We start from the raw sequence: 24068 nt of genomic DNA, 5'->3' as shown, positions 1-24068 counted from the left end.
TTTATATAAAGTTAAAAGAAACACTAGTGCATGTACATAAAGAAGATAGTGGCACCCATATATATTCATAGAGTGGACTGTTTAAAGTCTTTCTTTTCTGACCACTTCCATGTCCATGCTATGCTTACAATCCCATAATAATATTATTATTATTCATTCATTTGTCATCTTCACTCACATCCATCTAAATCCTTAGATAACGACACCCCATCCGTGAGTTACCCTTGTTTTGTACTTACACTTAGTTACTTGTTCATGTAGTAGTCTTCATACCCATTTTTATTATTTACTTAACTTCAATGTCATTATTTCCATTCTCACACTTCCATTTCAGTCATTACGTGTCCAGTTATCGTGCGAAACACCAAAGGAATTCTTTTCTAGTGGCGGCAGGTAACGAATTATGTGCCGTCCACGACTCGTTGTATTCACTAATATAAGTGACTTATTTCAACACAAGTGTACGTTGTTGTGTTACTTTAAACCAATATGAAGATGCTTGTGGTTGTAATATTGGTTATGTTATCATGTAATGTTGTTGTTGGTAAGGAATGTACCAACACTGGCACTGAGCTCTCGTCGCATATTCTTCGTTACGAGTTGTCGAATTCACATAACAAAACTTGGAAAGATGAAGTGTTGCTGTCACATGATCATTCAACTCATTTGAGCCCAACCGATGATTCGGCTTGGGCTAGTTTGTTGCCTAGAAAAATGTTGAAACAGGAAGATGAATTCGAGTGGATGATGATGTATAGACAGATGAAGAATCAAGGGGGTAAGTCTTATGCAAATGGGAATTTTTTGAATGAGATTAGTTTAAATGATGTGAGGTTGGACCCGGATTCGATACATGGTCAAGCTCAACAAACTAATTTGAAGTACTTGTTAATGCTGGATGTTGATCGGTTGGTTTGGACCTTTAGAAAGAATGCAGGGCTGCCGACGCCTGGTGACCCCTATGGCGGTTGGGAGGCACCAGATAAAGAGGTTCGCGATAGTTTTACAGGTTTGTGTCTTGTGTTACTTTATTTAGTATATGTAACATGACTATTAAAGTGCATCATGGTTACATAAAGTGCAGCTTGTTACCAGTTTACCTGCCATGGAGATAATATATATGTTATTTAACACACAACAAAAATTAATTATTTTTGTGTATTATAACATCAGCATCCTAATAGGGTGACTATAATTATCCGATCTACACGTTATTTGTAGTTTTGTAACACTAAAGTTATACACTACTGAATATTATCATGGCATTACTTGAGTGCTACAGCTCACATGTGGGCAAGCACCGGGAACGATGCTCTAAAACAAAAGATGACCGCAGTAGTATCTGCACTCGCTGAGTGTCAAATGAGCGATGGTTACCTCTCGGCTTTCCCAACTGAGTTTTTTGATCGATTTGAAGCTCTTAAATTCGTTTGGGCTCCATATTACACCATTCACAAGGTTGAATTGGCATGTTTTTAAATATTATTTTTAACTATTTTACCAAATATTAATTCGTTAGTTTCTTGTAAATATCAGATAATGGCAGGTTTAGTTGATCAGTATGTTTTGGCTGGAAACAATCAAGCTCTAAAATGGTGACTCAAATGGCAGATTATTTTAGCAAACGCGTACAAAACGTGATCAAACAGTACACTATTGAACGGCACTGGCTATCTTTGAATGAAGAGACGGGTGGAATGAATGATGTCCTGTATCGGCTCTATACCATAACGGTATGCTGTCAATTTGGGTCTGCTTAAATTATTCGTGGCGTCAGCCTGATAACATGTTATATTAATATAAATCATTTGTTAACCGGCTATTTCTCGTTACTAGGGAGATAATAAGCACTTGTTGGCTCATCTGTTTGACAAACCGTGTTTTCTCGGGCTGCTGGCTGTAAAGGTAACTTATATAGTTATATATAATAATATCGTACTATCAGTAACTTGTGCAAAAAATAAAAATTGTGTTTGCAGGCCGATCATTTATCTGACTTTCATGCCAACACGGTATTCCAATTGTTGTCGGATCACAGACGCGATATGAAGTTACGGGCGATCCTCTCTACAAGGTATTTTTTGTAGAAATCCCGTTCGACCTAACTACATTATTATATACAAATTTTTTTAGAGCGAGAACGGGGAATCATGTACTACCTATAATATGTTAAAGGTGTGCCTTGTAGATTCGTAAACAAGTTATTCGTCTTGATGTCGTATATAATAATAAATCCTGCATTTGTGTTTTAGGTTTCTAGGAATTTGTTTAGATGGACCAAAGAGATCGCGTATGCTGATTATTATGAACGTGCGTTGACTAACGGTGTCTTAAGTATCCAAAGAGGGAAAGAACCCGGAATTATGATTTACATGTTGCCACTAGGCCCGGGCATGTCGAAAGCTACAGGATATCATAAATGGGGAACACAGTTTAATGATTTTTGGTGTTGTTATGGGACAGGTTTATATATTGAATTTAGTACATTTACTTGTATAAATAATGCAAAAATGTAATTATTTGACTACAAAATTATATTTTTCAACATTTCTTTAGGAATTGAATCGTTCTCGAAATTGGGTGATTCGATTTACTTTGAAGATGCGGGAAAGGATCCTGGGCTGTACATTATCCAATACATATCAAGCTCGGTTAACTGGAAACTTGGACAGATTGTTGTTGACCAGAAAGTTGCACCCGTTGTGTCTTGGGACCCTCGCCTTCGTGTAACAACTACAATCTCTCCAAAGAAGGTTAAAGTTTCTAAATATCCTGAAAAATGTTATATTAGGTATTGATTTATTGTTTACAAAACCGACTGCGTGCTTTATTCAGGAAGGATTGTCGTCAACTTTGTATTTTAGAATACCGTTTTGGACAACATCAAATGCAAAAGTAACACTTAACGGTCGCACTGTCCCTCTAACATCTACAGGTATAAATCTTATATGTCATCTATGTATTAAATTATTAACACATATTTCATAACAAGAATTTATGGTAGCTCTAAATCTTGCTTGAAATCGGGTGTTACCGTAACATTTTTTTACCCCATTTATTAAAAAGACAATTTTATTTTGATAATGAAGCTTTATCAAGTTTCTTGATGCAGGTAATTTCTTATCCGTCACAAAAAAATGGAGCTCATCGGACGTTATTACCCTTGAACTACCGATCACACTTAGAACTGAGGCTATTCAAGGTACCCTTTTGTCACTGAAACATAAATACTCTTTACTTTAGTGACTGAAATAAATATTAGTTACTCTTTTGTGACAAATATGTTAATGACTCTTTATGCTACTCTTAGTGACTGATACAAAAATATTAACATTGCAGATGAACGGTCTGAATATTCATCACTTCATGCAATATTATTCGGACCATATCTTCTAGTCGCCATAATCACAGGCGATTCCGACTTAAAACCGAACTCTGATTCCCTTTCGGCCTGGATCACTCCGGTTCCATCGGATTACAACTCCCAGTTAATCTCTCTTTCCCAACAAACTGGAACCACAACACTTGCAATTGCCCACACATCCAATTACCTCACTACTGTCGAATACCCGGACCCGGGAACCAGCTACTCCGTCTTTTCGACGTTCAGAATCATCCCAGTCGATCCCAAAACCCGAGTCTCATCACGCAACGACGTTATTAATAAAACAGTCATGCTAGAGCCATACAGCCTCCCTGGAATGGTAATCATAGAGCAAGGAAAGGAACAGAATCTCGGAATAAGCGGTTCATTCGATACCAGGAGGAATGCGGTGTTCCGGTTTGTGGACGGAAATGAAGGGATGGTTAGATTGGAGTCTGAAAGCCAGAAGGGTTGTTTTGTGCATAGTTTTAATGCAACAGTGAAACTCAGCTGTGATGCGGGTGGTTCGGATTCTGGGTTTATGGCAGCGACTAGCTTCAAGGTGAATGATGGGATTAGTAGTTACCATCCGATTAGCTTTGTGGCTAAAGGGTTGAATATGAATTATCTTCTGCAGCCTTTGTTTAGTCTGAGAGATGAACACTATACACTTTATTTTAAACTTCACTAAAGAGTTGTCTTCGTGCAGTATATAGTTGTACTCTGTGCATTTATGGTTGTTCTACACGGTGACTGTTTCGAATTCGATTTGTTATTGAATAGTGTTTGTGGTTCGAAATAAATGTAATAGTTTCTATTTTGGTTGTTACAATCAAAGTATATATTATTTTTGGTCGGTGAAGAAACACGGATCCTCTCCCCGGGTATGAGTCCTGGATCCGATGAGTCAACAGGGTAGGATACGGTTAACTGCCAAACAATATGAACCCAATTGCCTAAAGTCCAGTGACAAACACCTGCAAAACAGACACTGTGAGCTCGTTACGGGAAGGACAAGAGGGGGGGTCTTCCCGTAACCACCCTCCGGCGTGAGAATAAGTACTGTTCTGTAGAATATAAGCACTTAAGTAAATTGAGAGAGTACAATGGGAGTGAATGAATACCTCATGATGGTTGAGAGAGTATTTATAGCCGAAGGGTGTTGGAAGGTGATTGAGGCCAGCTATCCTTTAAGAAGATGCCTGCATAGCCGTCTGGACATGTAGGTTCATCCTATACGTTGCATGTGCATGCATAACAACCTGGACACGTGTCTCTTTCCCATTGACTACTGGGGGGATATTGGCCATGTGCACGGTTATAACGTCCTTGCCACTTGTCATCAATTGACTGGCTGGGGGCTCACATATTGCCCAAGAAAGCATCTTGGTAAATCTTCTAGAAGGCAATCATGTGTTGACAGCTGTCCCGGAGCATTTACCTCGTGGTTATTTACGCGGAAGGATAGCTCTTCCCGCAGATGACCTTTGAGGGTGCTGTGGTGCTTCTGCATGCGTTATGAGGGTGTTTCTTCCTCAGATGATTATGCGGATGGTTTATATGTCCCGCGGGTGACTTATGAGGGACTTCTGATTGACCCGCGGGTAGCCCTTAAGGGTATTTGGGTCTTTTTGGTACCCTACCTCTATAGTCGGTTCGGTTTATATGATCTATTCCAAGCCAAAACCACGAGACGAATCATGAAAATCGGTTTTTCAACCTGTAAACTAAACCACAGTACTCTTGACCCGGTAGAATAGGTTATTTTGATTCGGTTTAGACTGTTCAAGCAGTTTTGAACACCCTGATAACAAGGGAAAAAAGTATTTGGGATAAGATAAATAAAATAGCAACCTCATATGAACTTTTAAAAAGTTTTTTAAGTAGAAACAAAAAATATGTTGCATTTTTTTCAAGCTTTATTGAAGGTTTTCTTTCTACATTTTCATCAAAAAAATGTGATGCAGAAGCATAAAAACTGAGACTCAATAATCCGACCAGATTGATTTTGTTATCTTTTCTAGTTATTTGAATATAAAGAGGTTAAGGTAAGGGTTTAAATCCCATGGGTAACAAAATATATTATAATAATTTTATCCTGCCAAACAAGCCTAAACTTAGATTAGTTTTAGATGTTAAAAAGGTTTTTGATCTTCAAATATGTAAATCCCTAAATGTCTTGAAATAATTCAACATATCATAAACACATTAGCAAGTAAACCAAACCCCATATCTATAAAAATCCGAATTTTATAAATCAGCTTGAATCTACAATCTCCGCTACATAATTGCAGTTTCTAATATTGTCAAACTCTTGTGAACTAGCAACTAGCTCAGTTTTCTTTCATTGAACAAAATCATAATTACGATTGTAATGAGAAAGATTATGTTTTCTGCCACATAGGACGGCCCAAGATCGCGCTTCCATGTGTAGCAAGATACATAGAATTCAATCTACAAAAATTAAATGCACAAAAATTAGTTTATAATAATAATAATAATAATAATAATAATAAAATGAGTAAGAAGAAACTTACTTGTCAACATCTGGTGTGGCTAAGGGATCATATATTTCCTCCCTATGTTCCACAGGCGGTGCAACTCCCGCCACTGCACCCATATCCTGTTCACCTTCACCCTGGAAATCAATCACATCTTATAAATAATTAAATATCATATCATATTGAATAAAAGTTATATTGAAGTTTATAACTTGTTTTTAAGGAAATGCGAAATGATATACAATAACAATAGGAAAAATGGCTTGCCTGTTGAGGATACTGCACATAACCACCATACGCGCCATATGCATATAATGATGGATCTTGAGTTGCTCCATAAGCATAAGCATCATAACCTTGCCCATAACCATAATATGCACTGCTCCATTGAGTTGGATCGGGTTGTGGGGCCCACATTCCAGCTGGGTCCTACAGCATAAAATATTTTTTTGGTAAAAGTGCATATTAAACCTTTAGGCTTTGAAATTTTTAGTTTTCTTGACCATAATGTTTGACCTGCTTGCTTTTTCCCCAAGAAAGGTGGACAACAAGTTGACCAATCTGACTTCCATGCATCTTTTGAATTGCTTCTTCAGCAGATGTCCTGCATACCATACAAATATACAATATCCAACATGGAATGAGACAGATATATTCTTATTAATCATAAAGAGATGGTTACAAAAAGATTGAATAATTCATGGTTACAGAGTTTTTTATTATGATATTGATCAAAATTTTCAAACTAAACTATTTACGAGGTTTTATGCATTTGATTTAAACATTGACCAACTTTGACCTAGGCCAGTAAATGAACCGAACATTCAATGAACTGTTTGTGAACCATTTGACAAGAAGTCTGTTTATGTTCATATATTTAATAAATGAACGATCACGAACAACAATGTTTGCTCATTTAGTTAAACAAACTAACATAAACACATTGTTCGTTCATTTATGTTCATGAACGTTCGTTTACGTTCACTCATTTAAATCCATGTTCATTTATGTTCGCTAGTTCACGTTTGTTTAACTTATGTTCACTTACGTATTTTTCCACATTTTTATTTCCATTACATTTAGTCTAGTTTTATGTAATTAAAAAATCACCAATACAACTTAGCCTAGTTTTACTAACTTTTTAGGCACAGCAGCTTAATGTTCATGTTTACTTTTACATGATGTTCACTCAACTATGTCCGTTTATATTTGTTCATCAATGTTCAGTTATGTTTCTTCGCGTACGTGAACACATTCGTTTTCTTAATGAGCTAAAACAAACAAGAAAACCTTATTCATTTATTGTTCGTGTTCAATCATTTGTTAGGTTAAAGTAAAAAAAAAAAAAAAGAACATGCCCCGTTTGTGTTTGTTCGGTTCGTTTACAAGCCTATTAGACCCATTTCACCCATATCCCTTACAAATAAAATTTTAATTTGGCACATTGAAGATAAAAGATAACCCAATTCAGCCCAAATACAGGTAAATAGGCCGACACATAAGCGAAAACAGTTTTTCCTGACATTAAAGACTGACCTATTTGTAAATTGCACAAAGCCGCATCCTTTGGCTGCAGGGATCTTGACATAAACTATTTCTCCAAACTGCAAGAAAATCGGCCTCAATTCATCCTCTGTAATAGCAGGATCAAGATTTCCAATATAAACCTGCAATAAAAACAATGCATATAAAGAACACAGATAGATACAAAACCATATTTTAATACAGATAACTTACTGTTGTGTTAGTTGGATCAGTGTCCATAGGAATACTAGAAGCTGGATATAACCCTGCCAATAAATACAACAATACATTGTGTATTAATCATCATCTTCAACTCAAATTTGCAGATTTTAGCATCCATTAAGGTGTAAAAAAGTGACCAAAATATTCTATATATGATCAACCATCTAATACTTTTTATAACTAATTTAATACATAAAAAAATCTAAGCATATATAATTTCAACGATTATAGTTTTTTCTTGCCAGCAATACTAACAATGAAAATGTGGTGAAAAGTCTTTAAAATGAATAGCATATAGGGCAACGAGTAATCATGGTTCTTCCTAAGTGTGAAGCTGATCATTCATACCAATTATTTGACCCCTAAATAACCAGATATACAAAGTCATTATATTCATACATTTAAAATAAAATAATGTGACTTTAAATATCCCAGTAAATCATAATAAAGTTATAAAGTGTAAACATTAGTACAAGTTTAACTAAATCAATTAGAATGAAGAGAAGTGAAGGTGTGCAGGAAACTGAAAGACGGAACCAAAATATTGAAATAACCAAACCCAACTAAAAACAGATGGTTTGGTTTTATGTTTTAGAAAAAAACCAAACATTTGGTTCGGTTTCCATTTTGCATGTAAGTAATGTAACTAAACCCAAAAACGCCAAACAGATCAAATGGATTTTCATATTTTAATTTTAACAAGTTTATAAAAACTTAATAAAAAGTATTACCCAAATACTTTAGCCCAAATCAATTAATTATTAATTAACAAAAAATATCTAAAACCAAATTCAATATTTTGGGACAATTTTTTTCGGCCCACAATTTTCAAGCCAACCTGGAAAAACCGAAAAGACCAACCCATGCCGAACATGAACGGTTTTGAAAAGCATAAAACCAAAATTCTCAGTTTTTGGTTCAGTTTGAGCCAAAAACTGTCTCAAACCAGCCTATGCATACCCTTAGGTGAATCCTCAATACATACAGTAAAGAAACCAGAACCCTAGAGAAACCTAACTTGGGCCTACGGGTCATATGTTAAGTTGTTAACACACGCATTTACCCCAATCCCAATCTACCTAGACAACTCATCCTCTCTCTCTATCATTTGATGTAACATATTCTAACCTACAATAAAACACATTCAAATGATAATACATACCTTTTGGTGCAACATATTGCGGTTGAAAAGCAGTGGGCTTCTTTGGTGTTGCTGCACTAATTCTCATAGGTCGAGTCGAGCAATAAATCCCGTTCATTTCAGTCATTGCTCGGTTTCTTTCCATCTCATCCGCAAACTTAACAAACCCATACCCTTTTGAACGACCCGTGTTTGCATCAGTCACAACTTTGGCACCTCTAACAGATGGATACTGAGTCCTAAAAGTCTCTTGCAATAAATGATCTGTAACATCGGGTGCTAAATCGCCTACAAATATAGAATGGTCCGGAGCATCGGGTCGTCTTTCTCCAATCCCTGAAGATGCCCAATTTAACCTGAAAGTTAACTCGGTTCCAGGAACTTGTGTTCCGTTGTATGTTTGAAGAACAGTTTCCGCTGTTGCATGTGAAGCAAATTCAACAAATCCATAACCTTCTGGAAGCCCTGTTGCTTTGTTACGAATTACCTTTATTGAAAGCACCTGGAATTGCATCATAAATGCCATAATCAAGACTTAATTGTCAAACTTTGCTACATCTGATTTCAAATTTCAAAACTAATATGGTTTTCAGTAGAATTACACAAAACAATAAGATCAATTTATACTGCTAATTATGAGATCCTTATAATTGACGTTTTCAGTAACGTGTTTCCGTGGTTAATATCTGCAATAACTGAGAATAGGTGTTTAAACGAGCCAAGCTGCTTGCGAGCTATTCGAGATTGGCTCGCAAAAAGATCGAATTGAGCTCAAGCCTAAAAATAAGCTTGTTCAATATAGGAGTTTGAGCTCGAGCCCACTCGCGAGCCTAAACAAGCCTTTTAATTGTATAATTTTGATTTAATGTATAATTATTTATTAACAATCGTTAAAAATAAATAATAATATATCAGTGTTGTAAAACGCGATCAATTCGGCCAATATTACTCATAATCAATCAACCTCAGTCAGAACCAGATGTAGTCGGTCAACTTGATCAACTTCGACATTATATAATTTCCTGAAAACATCTTTTTTAATAATTTACTATGCTCAAATATTATATATTATGTAATGTACAAAATCATAATTAAAAAATCATACGTAACAAATAATTATAAAAAAAATATACAAGATAATTAACAAACTAAGAACAACCCGAGCCAAAGCCCGAGCTTGAAAAACTACTCATGGGGCGAGCTTGAGCTTTAGAAATAGAGCTCGAAACAAGCCAAGCTCAAGCTCCCTATAATTTAAACGAGCCGAGTTCGTTTACAATATTTTATAACCCTAAATTTCAAATTTTGGTGCATTTGATTCCAACCTCTAATTCTTCCAATTTCCAAAACCTGTACAGTTTCCGGTACAATTAAACAACAATCATCAATTTAAATTGCTAATTACAAAATCCTAACAATCAGTTTTTCCAGGATCATGCTTTGACGGTTAATTTCTGTGAGTATGAAACCCTAGAGGATACAAATACACAATAGAAATAAACATAAGCAGTAATTAGTGCAATTAGTAACCTCATTAGTGGCGGCAAACCATGAATGAAGGTAGGATTCATCAGCCCAGTAAGGTAAGTCACCGATCCATAGCGTACGGATTTCTTCGTGAGTGGTGGGCTGGTGGTATGGCTGCGACGGCGGCGGCGGCGCACCGTAGGCGTACTGTGGTTGGGGTTGTGCGGTCATCATCCATGGCTGTTGCACACCCTGTGCTTCCATTGTTATTATTATTATTAGTTTTGTTTTTGTTTTTGTTTTTGTTTTTGCAGCTTCAGAATATTATGTGTACAAGTTAGAAGTTAGAGCCCATGACTATCTTAAGGATTATGTTTATGGTACGGTTTGGGTAGATGTTTGTTAGAAGTATTATTACATGTTCGGGATGTTTTGAACGTATGGTATTTTCTTTGGGTTCGTTTTCGTTTGTCATCACCACGCACACACTTGCACCTTAAACCCTCGTCAATCCTCCTGAGACAAATTATACATTATCATCTTTGTCTTTGTTTTTTCCCGCTTTCAGAGTATATATTTATGTGTACAAGTTAGAACTTTTAAAATGTTTACGGGTATGGTTCGAGTAGATGTTTATTGCATGTTTCATTACGTGCTCTAGATGTTTTGAACATACGGTATTTTCTTTGGGTTCGTTTTCAACTTTTCGTTTGTCATCCTAGTTCTTTTGAACAACCAACCAAAAAGTTATTATAAACACCGGCAAGGAGAAAGTCCACCGAAATACTGACAACAATCTACACACAAAAACATAAAACCGATACCACACCCACGCTTACTTACACCTTAAACCCTCGTCAATCCTCCCAAGACAAATTATACATATTAGATTGGTTCTTAACCCATAAAAACCCGAAAGCCTTAATATCACACACCACACTCGCCACCACAACCGGCTTACAATTCAAACCATATCATTTCTCGCCTTCCAAATGCACCAAAACGTAATGATACAAATGGCGTTAAACACCTTAGCTTTCTTCTTCGAAAAATATGTATTAATGAATCTCTGGTAGATCCTGAACGCATACGCCAAACGAATCTTACACCAAGTGAAATAGCATGCCAAGTGGCTTGAGCAAGTCCGCACGAGACAAAAACATGATCAACGGCTTCGACAAACTCCCCCGCAAACCGGACACCTTGGTTTGTCTATTCTATTATATTCTCGATGTTTATCGTCGTAATCATTCCCCTATTGCAAGTCTTGGTCATTCAAATAGATGCTTTCGCAATCTGCTATTTCTTGGACATTCAATTGATCCCTAATTTATAGGTTTCTTTGTTTTCTGATTTCTTGTTTTTACAATCTGCAACTGCAATCTGGTGAATGGTTTGTTGATCAATCCGATAACTGGTACTTGTTTCTTGCTGTCCTAACGAGTTGGTCTGTGATTTCATTAAGGTAAATAGAGATTTCCAAATGCAGGTTGTCACCACAAATACAATACATGAATGAGATATATTATATATCATACAATAACAATCCCATCAAAAGTATATAACTATTAAAGGTTCATATAACCTATAGTTAAGTGAACAACAAAAAAGATACAAAAATGCTTCGAACTCAAAATCTTCTTCACATCTTCCTTCATCTTAACCGTTAACCTCGGCATCGAATCCATCAACGCCGGATTCTCCACCACTCGACATGACACCCCTCGGCCCAAAATATCATTCAACCGCTTATTCAAATCATTAAACTTATCCTCGCACTGCTGCGGCGACACTTTACAGCCTTTCTTTACCATGATCTTCGACACTGTCTTCCATTTCCCCTTCTTATGTAAACATTTTCGACTCGAACCCGCAGCATCACCGACATTATTAACATCATCGTCCCCGACGCAGGCTACAACCTGGATTAACAACCGGACTCGGGTATCGGACCATTTCATTCGGGGCCAGGGTGAATTGACCTTTCTGCCCTTGGGTTAGATAGGATGAATTGGGGTTAGGGTTTAGGATATCGGTTTCCATAAAGGTTAGAGATTGGTGTTCTTCATCCATTCGATTGGTTAGATTCATTGGGTTAATTAATTACAGTGATGATGAATATGCAATTAAACTGGATCTGAAATTGGTACTGGTAAAGCTAAATAATTAGTATTAATTAAATAAAGGAAAGAGGGAAAGAAAGATATTACCTAAGTTGAAAGGGGTTTGGTCTGAAGTAGTTAGAAGCAAATCTGAAGAGGTTCGGTCTGAATTCATGTTGTTTGTCGTTGACGTAATCTAGTATCAATCAGGTTTAAGGACAACAAAAATGACGTAGTCTAGGTGAATAAAAATTTATTAACTTTTTGGAGGAGGAATGTATGTGTGACTAGCGATGTCGTTACTTTTATCGATTTGGTACTGGTAACAATACTTATAATAATGGTTGGTATAGGCTCTGTTCGGTTCAGTATAATACTGGTATTTTCTAAATTTTGTATGAAATATCGGTATCAAATAATTCTGAATTTCTAATCGGGATTTTCGGGATCGGTACCGGTCGGTAGTACCATCCCGAGCTCATCCCTATAGGTGACTCAATTAAGGAAACTGGGATATTTGTGATCTTCAGTTTGTTGAGCCATTGAGCCACCCGTACGAAATACCTAGACAATTCTCTGTTTGTTGACCGTTAAAAAGAACTTTTAGACTATTCTATAATCTATCACCTTAATAAATACTTTTAGCTTACGCCACCCATAGTGGAGCGTTTTGGAAGGGAAACGCACCCAAAACACTGGGGACACCGCCCCCTTGCGTTTTGAGGGGTGTTTTGAGTCCTGAAATGTCTCCAAGCGTTGTGGAGAAGACGTTGAAGTTGGAAGGAGGTTGGGCCAGAAGAAGAAGAATAAGGAGGAGGAGGATAGAGGGCGTTTTACCCCTCCCTACTACAGATGTCTTATGAATTTGATGCATTAACACGTTACTTAAAGAAATGTAACATGTAGAAAGGTTGACACATGGCGTAAATACGAAGGATTCGTCGTTCTAACAATAAATGGTTCCCTAGTTAATGTAACCAATAAAAATTAATACATAACACGGATACAAAAGGGTCTTTTTTTTGCGTCATTCCATATTTAGGAAGTCCTTCATGACTTGTTAATATGACGGCAAACATTTCATGTTCAAACAAAAACTTAACACGTTACGAAGATGTAAAATCTTAGGAGTAACCATTCGCCATTTTACATCATTTTAATGTTTGTAATACTTTTTATAACAAACAAGTAATTGTATCCAAGCGTTGCAGCGGACAGATTAAATACATTATGTTTGAATTAGCTAGTTTGCATTGTAGCGAGTACGTGGCAGAAAGTCGGTCGGTATCAGTTCGATGTGTTACTATCAAAGTATTGTGGCAAAAGTTCATTACCAAAGTTGAATGAACCAAAAAATAAAGATGTAAGCGTGAAAACTTCATTACCCAAGTTGATGAGCCAAAAAGTAAAAATATAAAACAAACATTGAGGGGCCAAAAAGTATATATGTGAAACTTGTTTGGCAATTCAAAACTAATCGTACGTTGCGATTAGCACACGACGGGAAGTCGGTCGGTATCGGTTCAATTCATAATGACAAAATTTACGTGGCAAAAGTTTAATTACCAAAGTTTAGTAGCCAAAAAAATATATATGCGAAACATGGAAAACTAAAGTTGATGAACGTATACACGTGAAACTTAAATTTGAAGGGCCAAAAAATTATATATGCGAAACATGAAAAGCAAAAGTTGATGGAAAAAAAACGTATACACGTGAAACTTAAATTTGAATGGGCAAAAAAGTATATATGTGAAACTTAAAGTTAAGGATTAAAAATATATATTTGTCAACTATATTGACAAAACTCTTAGAAATCAATATAGCTATGTAGACATAGAATGATATTAATGTAAATATTGTTGTAACTACCAATGTTGAAAGTGGAGATGCTATGCACAAATGTAAGAAACTAATTGGTGTTTCTCATGAATAGTAAAACTTGTGAGATGACAAACATTTGGTTTTTAATATATATATAATTTAGTCTATAATTTCGTTCTTCTTCTATAACTTTTGGTTTCTTATTCAACTCTCATAGCTTTCTTATTCATCGTTTATTGCTTTCCATGTATGGAAATCATCCACTAGCTTAACAAGATTCGTTTCTACAAACATTTCAATCTGCATTCTGCAATACTAAGGACTTATGTTGTATTTGTTATTTTCATTTATTTTATATTTATTAAAAACTTCCAAATGAGTCTATGAAGTCGTTGGAGTCGACTATGTGATGTGAATCCAAATTCAAATCCAAAGCCAATAATAAAACAGAACTCTACAGATTCAAATTGAAAGTTTTACACCACGAGACAATAGAACAATTTGTCTAGTCTGTTTGTACATTACAAGCTTGTATATTGTGGATTTATGTAAATGTGTATCTCGATATACTAACTCATTGACTTGAGCATTGGAGAGTGCTCTCAAGGCTTCACTCCTTGGGTCATCTTCTAACCGGTTTATTTATGTGTTAGGGCTCGAATCAAAGCTCGGGAACAGCTAAGAAACACTAGGCACATGTCAGCACGACAACAAATCCCAACTCAGATTTCACAGTAAGCATCAAATGGCCTCCATAATCTTGTACAAGATACGTGTTTTTCTATCTTTTTTGTGTTGGGTGCAAATTAGCAAAGCGAACAGTATTAGTTCGTACAAGAGAGTGAAGAGACCATGTGTTACATGTATAGCAAGTCAAAACTCAATATAAAAAGAAATAAGGTTATTCAAATTTTTTTACAAGCTAAAAAGTCAAATAGGAAGTCAAAATCAAAATGAAACATCAAGTCAACAGCATTATAACTTTCATGTATGTAAAACTTTTTTACTAAATGGCTAACATAGTTACTTTTCTAGCCCGTTATTAGGAGCTCAACGCAAATAATTTCCGCACAAGCTAAAAAACCTTTACTTTTTTGAGTATGCAAAGGGCTTCTTGTATGTCTGCAAGAGGAGTGATGAACACACCACACTAATAGAAGAAGCAGCCATAAGAGCTCCAGCCAACCAAGGAGGTAACCGGATTCCAGTGAACGGGAATAGAACTCCGGCTGCGATAGGCATGCCGAGTATGTTGTAACCAAGGGCCCACACATAGTTGAGATGGACTCTAGATATTGTCTTTCTTGAGAGATCGACGGCTGTGATCACATCTTCCAAGTTGCTTTTGATGAGCACTATGTCAGCAGCTTCAATTGCTACATCAGTTCCTGCACCAATCGCCATTCCCACATTGGCTGCAACGAGTGCTGGTGAGTCGTTTATTCCATCTCCCACCATTGCAACTGTCTTTCCTCTTGCCTGCGGGTCGTACTTTGTGTTATCAGATGCTTGACCATTTTATTGACCCGAAAATACTATTGGTCGAATGGTCACAAGGTTGGTTTAAACCTATTTATAGCTAAGGCTGACCTTAACAAGTCAAATAGGTAATATAATAAATATTGAACCATCGAACTATTGTAATCACGTCTGGAGGTGTAAACAAGCAAGCCACTCATGAGCTACAATATGTAATTGACACACTAAAAGCTCGAATCAGGCCGAGGTTAAATGCACTTGGGCCCAGGCTTATATTAGAGCCAGTTTAATAAACAAGCTTGAGCCCAATCTTCACATCTCGAGCTCGAGCCCATTATGTATATAACGATTATAAAATATAATATTAATATATTTACATAATAATAATTATTATATATAAAATTATGATAAAAATAATTTAAAAATATATATTATGTTATTTATAAAAAATATAACTATAAATACATATATAAATAATTAAAATATATATAAATATAACTAAATAACTATTAAATAAGTAACAAACATTGCTCGAGTATGCACGAGCTGATCTCGAGCTTTAGAATAAAACTTTAAACGAGTTGAGCTCGAGCTTAGACAGGCCCAGCTCGGCTCGGCTTGTTTACACCCCTAATCATATCAAACACACTAATTATCTAGCAAAAAAGACTCTTTGATTAAAAAAATATTCCCGGTCAACCACCTTTGACCGCTTGTCCATCTCTAATGGCCCGATTATGGTTTTTTATATTTGATTTGTTATATTATACAATGAAATGGCACGAGTAAAACAAGTTTACCTGCAAATCTTTTATCCTATCGGCTTTACCCAAAGGATCAATCTCAGCATACACACTTTCAATCCCAACCTCTTTTGCTATGGCGGTTGCAGTTGACCAGTTATCCCCAGTTACCATAATACTGTTAACGTTCATTGACTTGAGAAAAGTTATCACGTGTGCAGCCTCTGGTTTGACTGGGTCAGTGACTGCAAAAGCACCAGCAACCTTCCCATCAACCGCCACTACTACACACGTGCGTGCCAGTTTTTCATTATCTGAAAAGTAATTATCGACCTCGGGGTCAACTGGAACATTAGATAACCTCATTAGTTTCTTGTTCCCAACAAAAACCGTTTTGTCTCCAACTTTGCACCCCACTCCGGCTCCAGGGTGCTCCTCAAAGTCCTTCACCACTGAACCGTTTCCAACTTGCGATTGATGATCCTGTAGTTTGTTCTTTGAATGCTCCACAATGGCTTTTGCTATTGGGTGCTCACTGTTTGCCTATAAATATATGAAATATCTGTTCAGTATTGGAAACTTCTAGGCCTGTAAATGAACTGAACAAACACGAACAGGGCATGTTCGTGTTCATTCATTTAACTTTAACCGAATAAACGATCGGACATGAATAGTTAAAAGAATGGGGGTTTCTTGTTTGTGTTTGTTCTTTACACTTTAACCGAACAAACGATCGGATAGGAATAGACGAATAGTTAAACAAACAGGGTTTTCTTGTTCGTTTCCGTTCATTAAGAAAATGAACTTGTTCATGTGCATTAATAGTATAAACGATCATTTCACGAATGTAAACAGATAATTATGACTGAACATAGACGAACGAATATAAACAAACATAATTGAGCAAACACCAATTTGAAAGTATACATGAATATTAATGCATTGGGCCTAAAAAGTAATACAACTAAACTAAATTGTAATGGATGATATTTTTAGTTAATAAAACTAGACAAAATTGTAATGGGCTTAACAATAAATGAAAACATCAAAGAATGAACATGTATGAAAAACATAAACAAGGGTTCCCGAACATAAATGAATGAACGAGACATGTGTTCATGTTCGTTTAGCCAAATTAACAAAAAGTTTTGTTCATGTTTGTTCGTTTACTGAATAAACAAAATTCCCGGTGAACGGTTCACTGAACATTCAGTTTGTTTACAGGTCTAGAAACTTCAACTCGTTTAATGGATCAATCTGGGTTGTGTATAATCTCAAACAGGTCAAATAAAAAAATGTAGCTGAAAGGGAAACATGCCAAATGGGAGACCAAAGTCCAATTTTATTATACACAGTCTCCTTCAATTGTTTTTACTCATAAGATTTGCATAATTTCTACAAAAAAATTGTTTTGTACTCATTCTTAACAAATTAATTATTTATAAAAATTGGGTTTAAATTCGCCCAAAGTCCACTTATATTGCATACAGCCTCTTAAATTGCTTTTATACAAAGATTTAGACTATCACTATAATACTATTGTTTTTGTAATAAACTTCAGCACATTAACTATTTATCAAAAACTTTAAAAGTAAAGTGAGTATGTGGGTCAACCCAACCCAACCTGGTCATTTTGACAAGTGCTAAAATGACCCACTTTGAACCAGAAGTCAAATCAAGTATCACAAAAAATTAACAAATTTGACACCAACCATATAATTAGTGAAGTAAACGTTGAGAAAATATAGACCCACCTCAACAGCAATTGCAATATTACAAAACTCCTCCATTGATATTTCAGAAAAAAGCACAGCACTAACAACTTCCGGTTTTCCAACAGTCAATGTTCCCGTTTTATCAAAAACAATTGTGTTAACCTGCAACATCCAAACATAACTCAATAAACCATCAAATAATCCATAACATCATCCCAAAACATCACAAAGTACCTTGTGTGCTTTTTCAAGTGCGTTACCACCCTTAATAAGGACACCCTGTGTAGCACCCTTACCAGTTGCAACCATAACTGCAGTAGGTGTGGCTAGACCCAATGCACAAGGGCATGCAACAACTAAAACAGAAATTCCAAACTGTAATGCAAGCTCAAATTCATCCATTGCATTTGGTATCCAGCTTTTTGGATAAAGTCCAAATGCACCGGGAATAAACCATGCCAACCATGTCACAAAAGCAGCTGCAACAACCTGAAAAATCAAGATATTAACTAGTCGACATTATAAAAAAAAAGTCCACACATCATGACTTGGATAAAGGTGTGAACTTCTAACACGACATGTACCTAACACAAAATTCATGGGTTTGGGTTTGGTATAAATAGGTTTGGGAAAAGGTCGAACCCATGAGCCCATTTAGCTAAACGGGTCGTGTTCGAGTCAGCCCAATGGGTTCGCTGGTTCACCCGTCTGACCCATTTATTGTTTTAGAATGTAATTTATGTAATAAATTAAATGGGTTTGCTATCTTATGCCACATTGCCACAATTTAAAAATAAAAAAGAAATTAACATATATTTTTATAATTAAAATCTAATTGTTTTACATGAAATAATAAAACTTCGAGCCAAACGGGTCGTGTTTGGGTTTACATGTCTGACACAATTTTCGAGTCCTGGTTGTGTTCAGGTTCGTGTCAAATATTCTGTGACGGGCCAAACCGCGAAGACGACCTGTTTAAAACCCCTAAGTTGACTAGTCAAACAGGAGGTTTGGTAATGGATTCAGGTAAAAAGCAAGCAATTTATTTGCACGGGTTGTTTGACTGTAAACACTTATTGTCTAACAGTTTTTTTTCTAACATATGATTGGTGTGTCAAACATGATTACAACAGAAGCATTATTTGAATAATAGTCATGTTATATATAAAACTATGCTAAAACAAAATAAAAAATAATAATAATAATAAGAGTTTAACTCACCGCAGGTACAAAAAACCTCGATATTCGATCAGCAAGCTTCTGTACAGGAGCTCTTGCAAGTTGAGCAGCCTCAACTATTTGTACAATTTGTGAAAGTGCAGTTTCTGACCCTATGTGAGTCACCTTGATCAACAAGCATCCATTTTCATTCACAGTCCCACCAATCACCTTAAATTATTTCAAAAAAAAAAATAGCATGCTAATCATTAACCAATTCAAATTCAACAAAAAAAAAATAAAAAGAAGAAAACAAAGCAATTATACCCTGTCACCGGGACCTTTAGCAATTGGAATAGCTTCACCTGTGATCATACTTTCATTCACATAACCATGACCATCAATAATAACCCCGTCAACTGGAAACTTTGACCCGGGAAATATCTTTAAAATGTCGTTTTTCTGTATTAGTTGAGAACTAATTTCGGTTTCTGAAATTACATTTCCATTATTATCCATTGTCAAAAGACAGGCTGTGTCGGAAGCAAGGTCGGTCAACTTTGCTAAAGCATCAGATGTCTTTCCTTTAGCTATAGACTCCAAATATTTACCCAAAAGAATAAATGATATCAGCATTGTACTTGTTTCAAAGAAATCTTGTCCCTCAAATGCATCTGAAAACATTGCTTTGATCACTGTGTATACAGAATAAAAGTAAGCAGCATTAGTGCCGAGTGCAACCAGCACATCCATGTTAGCAGATTTTCGCCTTAATGCATGATATGACCCCACATAAAACCTAAAATAAAAGTTAAAATAAGTATTTTTGAAATTAAATAACAAAATGGAATTAAGAAAATTACCTTACCTTTTACCTATAATGAACTGTACCGGTGTGCAGAGGATCCACCTCAAAACCATTCCAACAGTAAGCATGTTAAGAAGTTTATAGTTTAACCAGTTTCCATAAGGTGGAATCATTGGAAGTACCATAGAGAACAACAAAAGCGGAACCGAAAATAAACAGCTCCACAAAAACTGATTCCTGTATATTTTAATTTCATGGTTTTTCTCGGTTTCGTGTCGTCTTTCTGGCACGTATAAGCTTGCCTGATAATGACAAGATTCTTGAATAAACTGTATAAGTGATCGTGAACCCGTCAAATCTGGATCATATCCAACAGTCACCTTACATTCATCCATGTCAATTTCCACATGATTGACACCACTTAATGACTCTAAAGAACACTTGATTGCATTCATATCTTCCAAAGAAACAATTCCTTCAAGTTTTATATGCACTTTGTTTCCATCATTGCCGGAACCTATAAGTTCAGCCCCAAATCCAGCATCTTCAACTGCTTCGATTATGCGATCGGTGTTTATAACATTGGGATCATAGTTTACCTTTGCTTCTTCAAGAGCTAAACCAACAACCACCTTTTTCACACCTTCAACCATCGAAAGAGCACGTTCAACCGACTCGGAGCAACTTGTACACATCATTCCCTTAAGTCTAAGTCGGCATATTGCAATGTCTTGCTCTGAAATTTCAATAACTTCAAAGCCTGCATCTTCAACGGTTTCTTTAATTTCTTTTACCTGATAATATGATATAACAGACTCAAATTAATCAATAGCTTAATGTTTATCAATAAATGTAAACATCACAAAAAAATGCTTACGCCGACAAGTTCTGGCACGTATTTAACAACAGCTTGGCCTTGAAGTGGCGACACAATGGCACTCTCAACACCATTCAGATCCTGAAGTAGAGATTCAATGGATGTTGAACATGATGCACATTCGATACCTCCTATTTTGAATGTAATTGTACGAACTGATTTAATATCTAGTACAACAGCATCAGAGGGTTCCAGAAGTGGTATCTTCAAATCATCCTTGCCATTGACATCCATTTCTGCAACCAAATTTCCAACACAAACAGCATTAAATTTAATTCAGAAAATTATATGAAGCCAGCCCCTAAAATAGTTGCATGCTCATTAACGCACATGTACATGCAATAATCACATTCCATTTACTATAAAGCAGTAACTATTAACCCAATATCACCATCATTTACTGTATTTCAGAATAAAAAACTCTACACCGGATAATGAAAAACTAACACAATTCCTCAGAAAAATGAGTAGTTCTTAAAAGAGGTTACCTTCAGAACCTACAATCTTTTAGTTTCACCAATATACCCTATTTGAACTTGCTATCAAGTTTAACGTAGCTTTGATTTCCGGTTATTTCTCAAATCTTACAAAATCCAATCCAAATCCACAATCAGAACTGTTTCGATTAAGTCTCAACTAAACCATGATGCATAGAGCATAAGCTACTCAAACATAAACCTGGACCCTGACTAACCTGGAACAAACATATCAGTCAACTAGTAAATAAAATAACAGCGAAACGACACGGCAAATTCTATAAACAGCATAACCAAATAAAATCACATCTTCTAAAACCTATCAATAAACAAAATCACAAAATCTTTATGTCATGTATATGTTCTTCCTATCAGTTTAAGCTAGTTTCGAGTTCCAATTATTCTCTCAAATCGTTCAAAATCCAAGTCAAACTCAGAACTATTTCAATTTTGTAAACAATATATCTTCGATCAAATCTAAATTAACAAAAATCGTATATTATTGAAGATAAACTACATAAGAGTATAAGACCTAAACCCTAACTCACCTGGAAGTCATATCACTCACGTCCACAAATAAACTAACGAAAATCATTTCAAAACTAACAAATCTATAAACAGCTTAACCAAAACATAATGACAGCTTCAACCAATCAAATAGAAAAATCACAAGTCACAAAATCATTATATCATGTATATGAGCTTCCTGTCAGTTTAAGCTAGCTTTAAGTAATCCAAGTCAAAACTCAAAGCTATTCCAATTTTGTAGCTCATATATCTTCAATAATCACTAACTTAACAAAAATCATATATGTATTATAAAACCTAAAAACGATATCACTAACGTCCACAACCAACCTAACGAAAATCAAATCAATAGTTACAAACTCCATACACAGCTCAATCAAAACACAATCGATGCTTCCAATAAACCAAATTAAACACCAAAATTCACAAATCATAACATCTTCATATCATGCATATGAGCTTCCTATCAGTTTAAGCTACCTTTTAAGTTCCAATCACTCTCTCAAATCAAACTGAAAACAATTTCCATTTTGTAAACAATATATCTTCGATCAAGTCTAAATTAACAATATCATACTACACGTATTGAAGATAAAGTACATAAAACCTAACACGAAAATCATATCAATAGTTGCAAAATCCATAAACAGCTTATCAAAACACGATCGAAGCTTCTACACCAAATAGCATCATCTTAAATCATCATGAATATGATCGAAAACTGACCTGTTGCACCGGTAGCGGTTAGTAATTAGGGTTACGAACAGAAGCAGCGGTGAGATGAAGCCGTGAAGATTGATTGATTGATTGAGAGGAGATTAATAAATAATAATATTAATAACAGTAGCTGCAGCAGAAGGAGGCGGTGGTGGTTTAGGGATTGGTGGTAATGGAGGCGTCTTCCTTTTTTTCTTCTCCTTTTTTCAAATATTCGAATATTTAAAGAAGCGTTTCTTAGTTCCCACCAACGAAATGAAGGATAATAAACTTGATGCCGGCAGGCCCAGTATAGTATAAACTTATGGCTTTTTTGTTGCTTTCTTAATTCATTCAATTATTATAAAATGTATTGGTTGACTTTTAAAAAAAAGAAAAGAAAATTAGATTTTTTTTTTCTTAATTGTATGTTTGGTTTGGTTTGGTTTGAGGAAATGGAACGAGAGAGTAAATAAAATGGGTCATTACCATTCATATGTTTTGGTAGGTTAATATATGGAAATGAATGAATTATTACTTTATGTTGTTTGGTAGTAAAAAATATAATTTACGGAAATAAAATAGAAATAATAAAAATATTTATATTCTAAATATAATTACCATAATAAAAAATTACATTGACGTCCGGGATGGCGACGGTGGTGGTCAGGCAGTGTCGTGGTGTTGGTGTTGGTGGGGAGGGGGTAGCACTTAGGAATGGCAAAAAAGCCCAATCTGACGGGTATACCCGAAACAAACGGGACGGTTATACCCGAAACCCAATGGGTATTGGTCGGGTATGGGATTAAGATTTAAAAATTTATGTGGGTATGGTCCGGGTATGGGATTAAATGATACGCGGCTCGATTTCCCGAAAACCCATGCGCGTTTACCAGAACTATATGCCTGAATCATATACCCGAAAAATTCTTTGTATTGTATAAGTTGTGAAGTGTATATATAAAAATTATAATGATATTATGTATTTTATTGTAATGTTTATATATATGGAGTTTTTTATATTTTAGTTTGCAATAGGTGTTGCATTAATAAAAGGTATAAAAGTATAATAATGATAAAAAAAAATGCACTTGAAAATCCTAACGGGTATGCCCGATACCAACGGGTAATGGCCGCATATGGGACACGTTTTTACAAATGGGTAGTATCCGACCCATTGTCATCCCTAGTAGCACTGGTGGTCAGGTGGTGGCGGTGGTCAGGTAGCGACAGTGGTTGTGGTCAAGTGGTGGTGGTGGTTAACTGGTTATGGTAGTGGTGGTGGGCTGGTGGCAGTGGTAGTCAAGTGGTGTTGTAGAGAGAGTAGGAAAAAAGATGAATGAAATGAAAAAAAAATGAGTGGGAAGGAATTGTTTTCATGAAATGAGATTCCTTGTGTAATCGTTGATTTCATTTCACTGACTAACCAAATCTTCACGACCT

General features: G+C 35.7%; 1 protein-coding gene and 2 pseudogenes across 3 annotated transcripts; 1 reads left to right on the top strand and 2 right to left on the bottom strand.

Moving 5' to 3' along the window:
* The first annotated feature begins 149 nt into the window (after positions 1-149).
* On the top strand, positions 150-4181 carry LOC143615162 (uncharacterized; annotated as a pseudogene). The gene is made up of 10 exons (XR_013150420.1): positions 150-1009; positions 1262-1458; positions 1537-1733; positions 1837-1905; positions 1980-2175; positions 2253-2463; positions 2557-2753; positions 2836-2935; positions 3113-3202; positions 3340-4181. The product of XR_013150420.1 is annotated as an uncharacterized LOC143615162 (transcript).
* Positions 4182-5537: 1356 nt separating this feature from the next.
* Positions 5538-10514, bottom strand: LOC143615163 (polyadenylate-binding protein RBP47B'-like; annotated as a pseudogene). The gene is made up of 8 exons (XR_013150421.1): positions 10283-10514; positions 8774-9254; positions 7603-7655; positions 7402-7532; positions 6382-6469; positions 6133-6294; positions 5902-6002; positions 5538-5818 (listed from the first exon to the last, which is right to left on the bottom strand). The product of XR_013150421.1 is annotated as a polyadenylate-binding protein RBP47B'-like (transcript).
* Positions 10515-14995: 4481 nt separating this feature from the next.
* Positions 14996-22832, bottom strand: LOC143615168 (copper-transporting ATPase HMA4-like). Its single transcript, XM_077088368.1, has 9 exons — positions 22656-22832; positions 20926-21161; positions 20109-20842; positions 19568-20039; positions 19304-19471; positions 18317-18571; positions 18122-18244; positions 16425-16910; positions 14996-15624 (listed from the first exon to the last, which is right to left on the bottom strand). The coding sequence occupies exons 2-9, from the start codon at positions 21157-21159 to the stop codon at positions 15232-15234; spliced, it is 2865 nt and encodes a 954-aa protein (XP_076944483.1). The 5' UTR covers positions 21160-21161; positions 22656-22832; the 3' UTR covers positions 14996-15231.
* Between the last annotated feature and the right edge of the window lie 1236 nt (positions 22833-24068).

The sequence above is a fragment of the Bidens hawaiensis genome, unplaced genomic scaffold, assembly GCF_021521415.1.
Source record: "Bidens hawaiensis isolate Kalapana, Puna unplaced genomic scaffold, B.hawaiensis_p1.1 tig00041925_1, whole genome shotgun sequence".
Taxonomy (NCBI): Eukaryota; Viridiplantae; Streptophyta; class Magnoliopsida; order Asterales; family Asteraceae; genus Bidens; species Bidens hawaiensis.
This window is presented reverse-complemented; position numbering and strand designations above follow the sequence as displayed.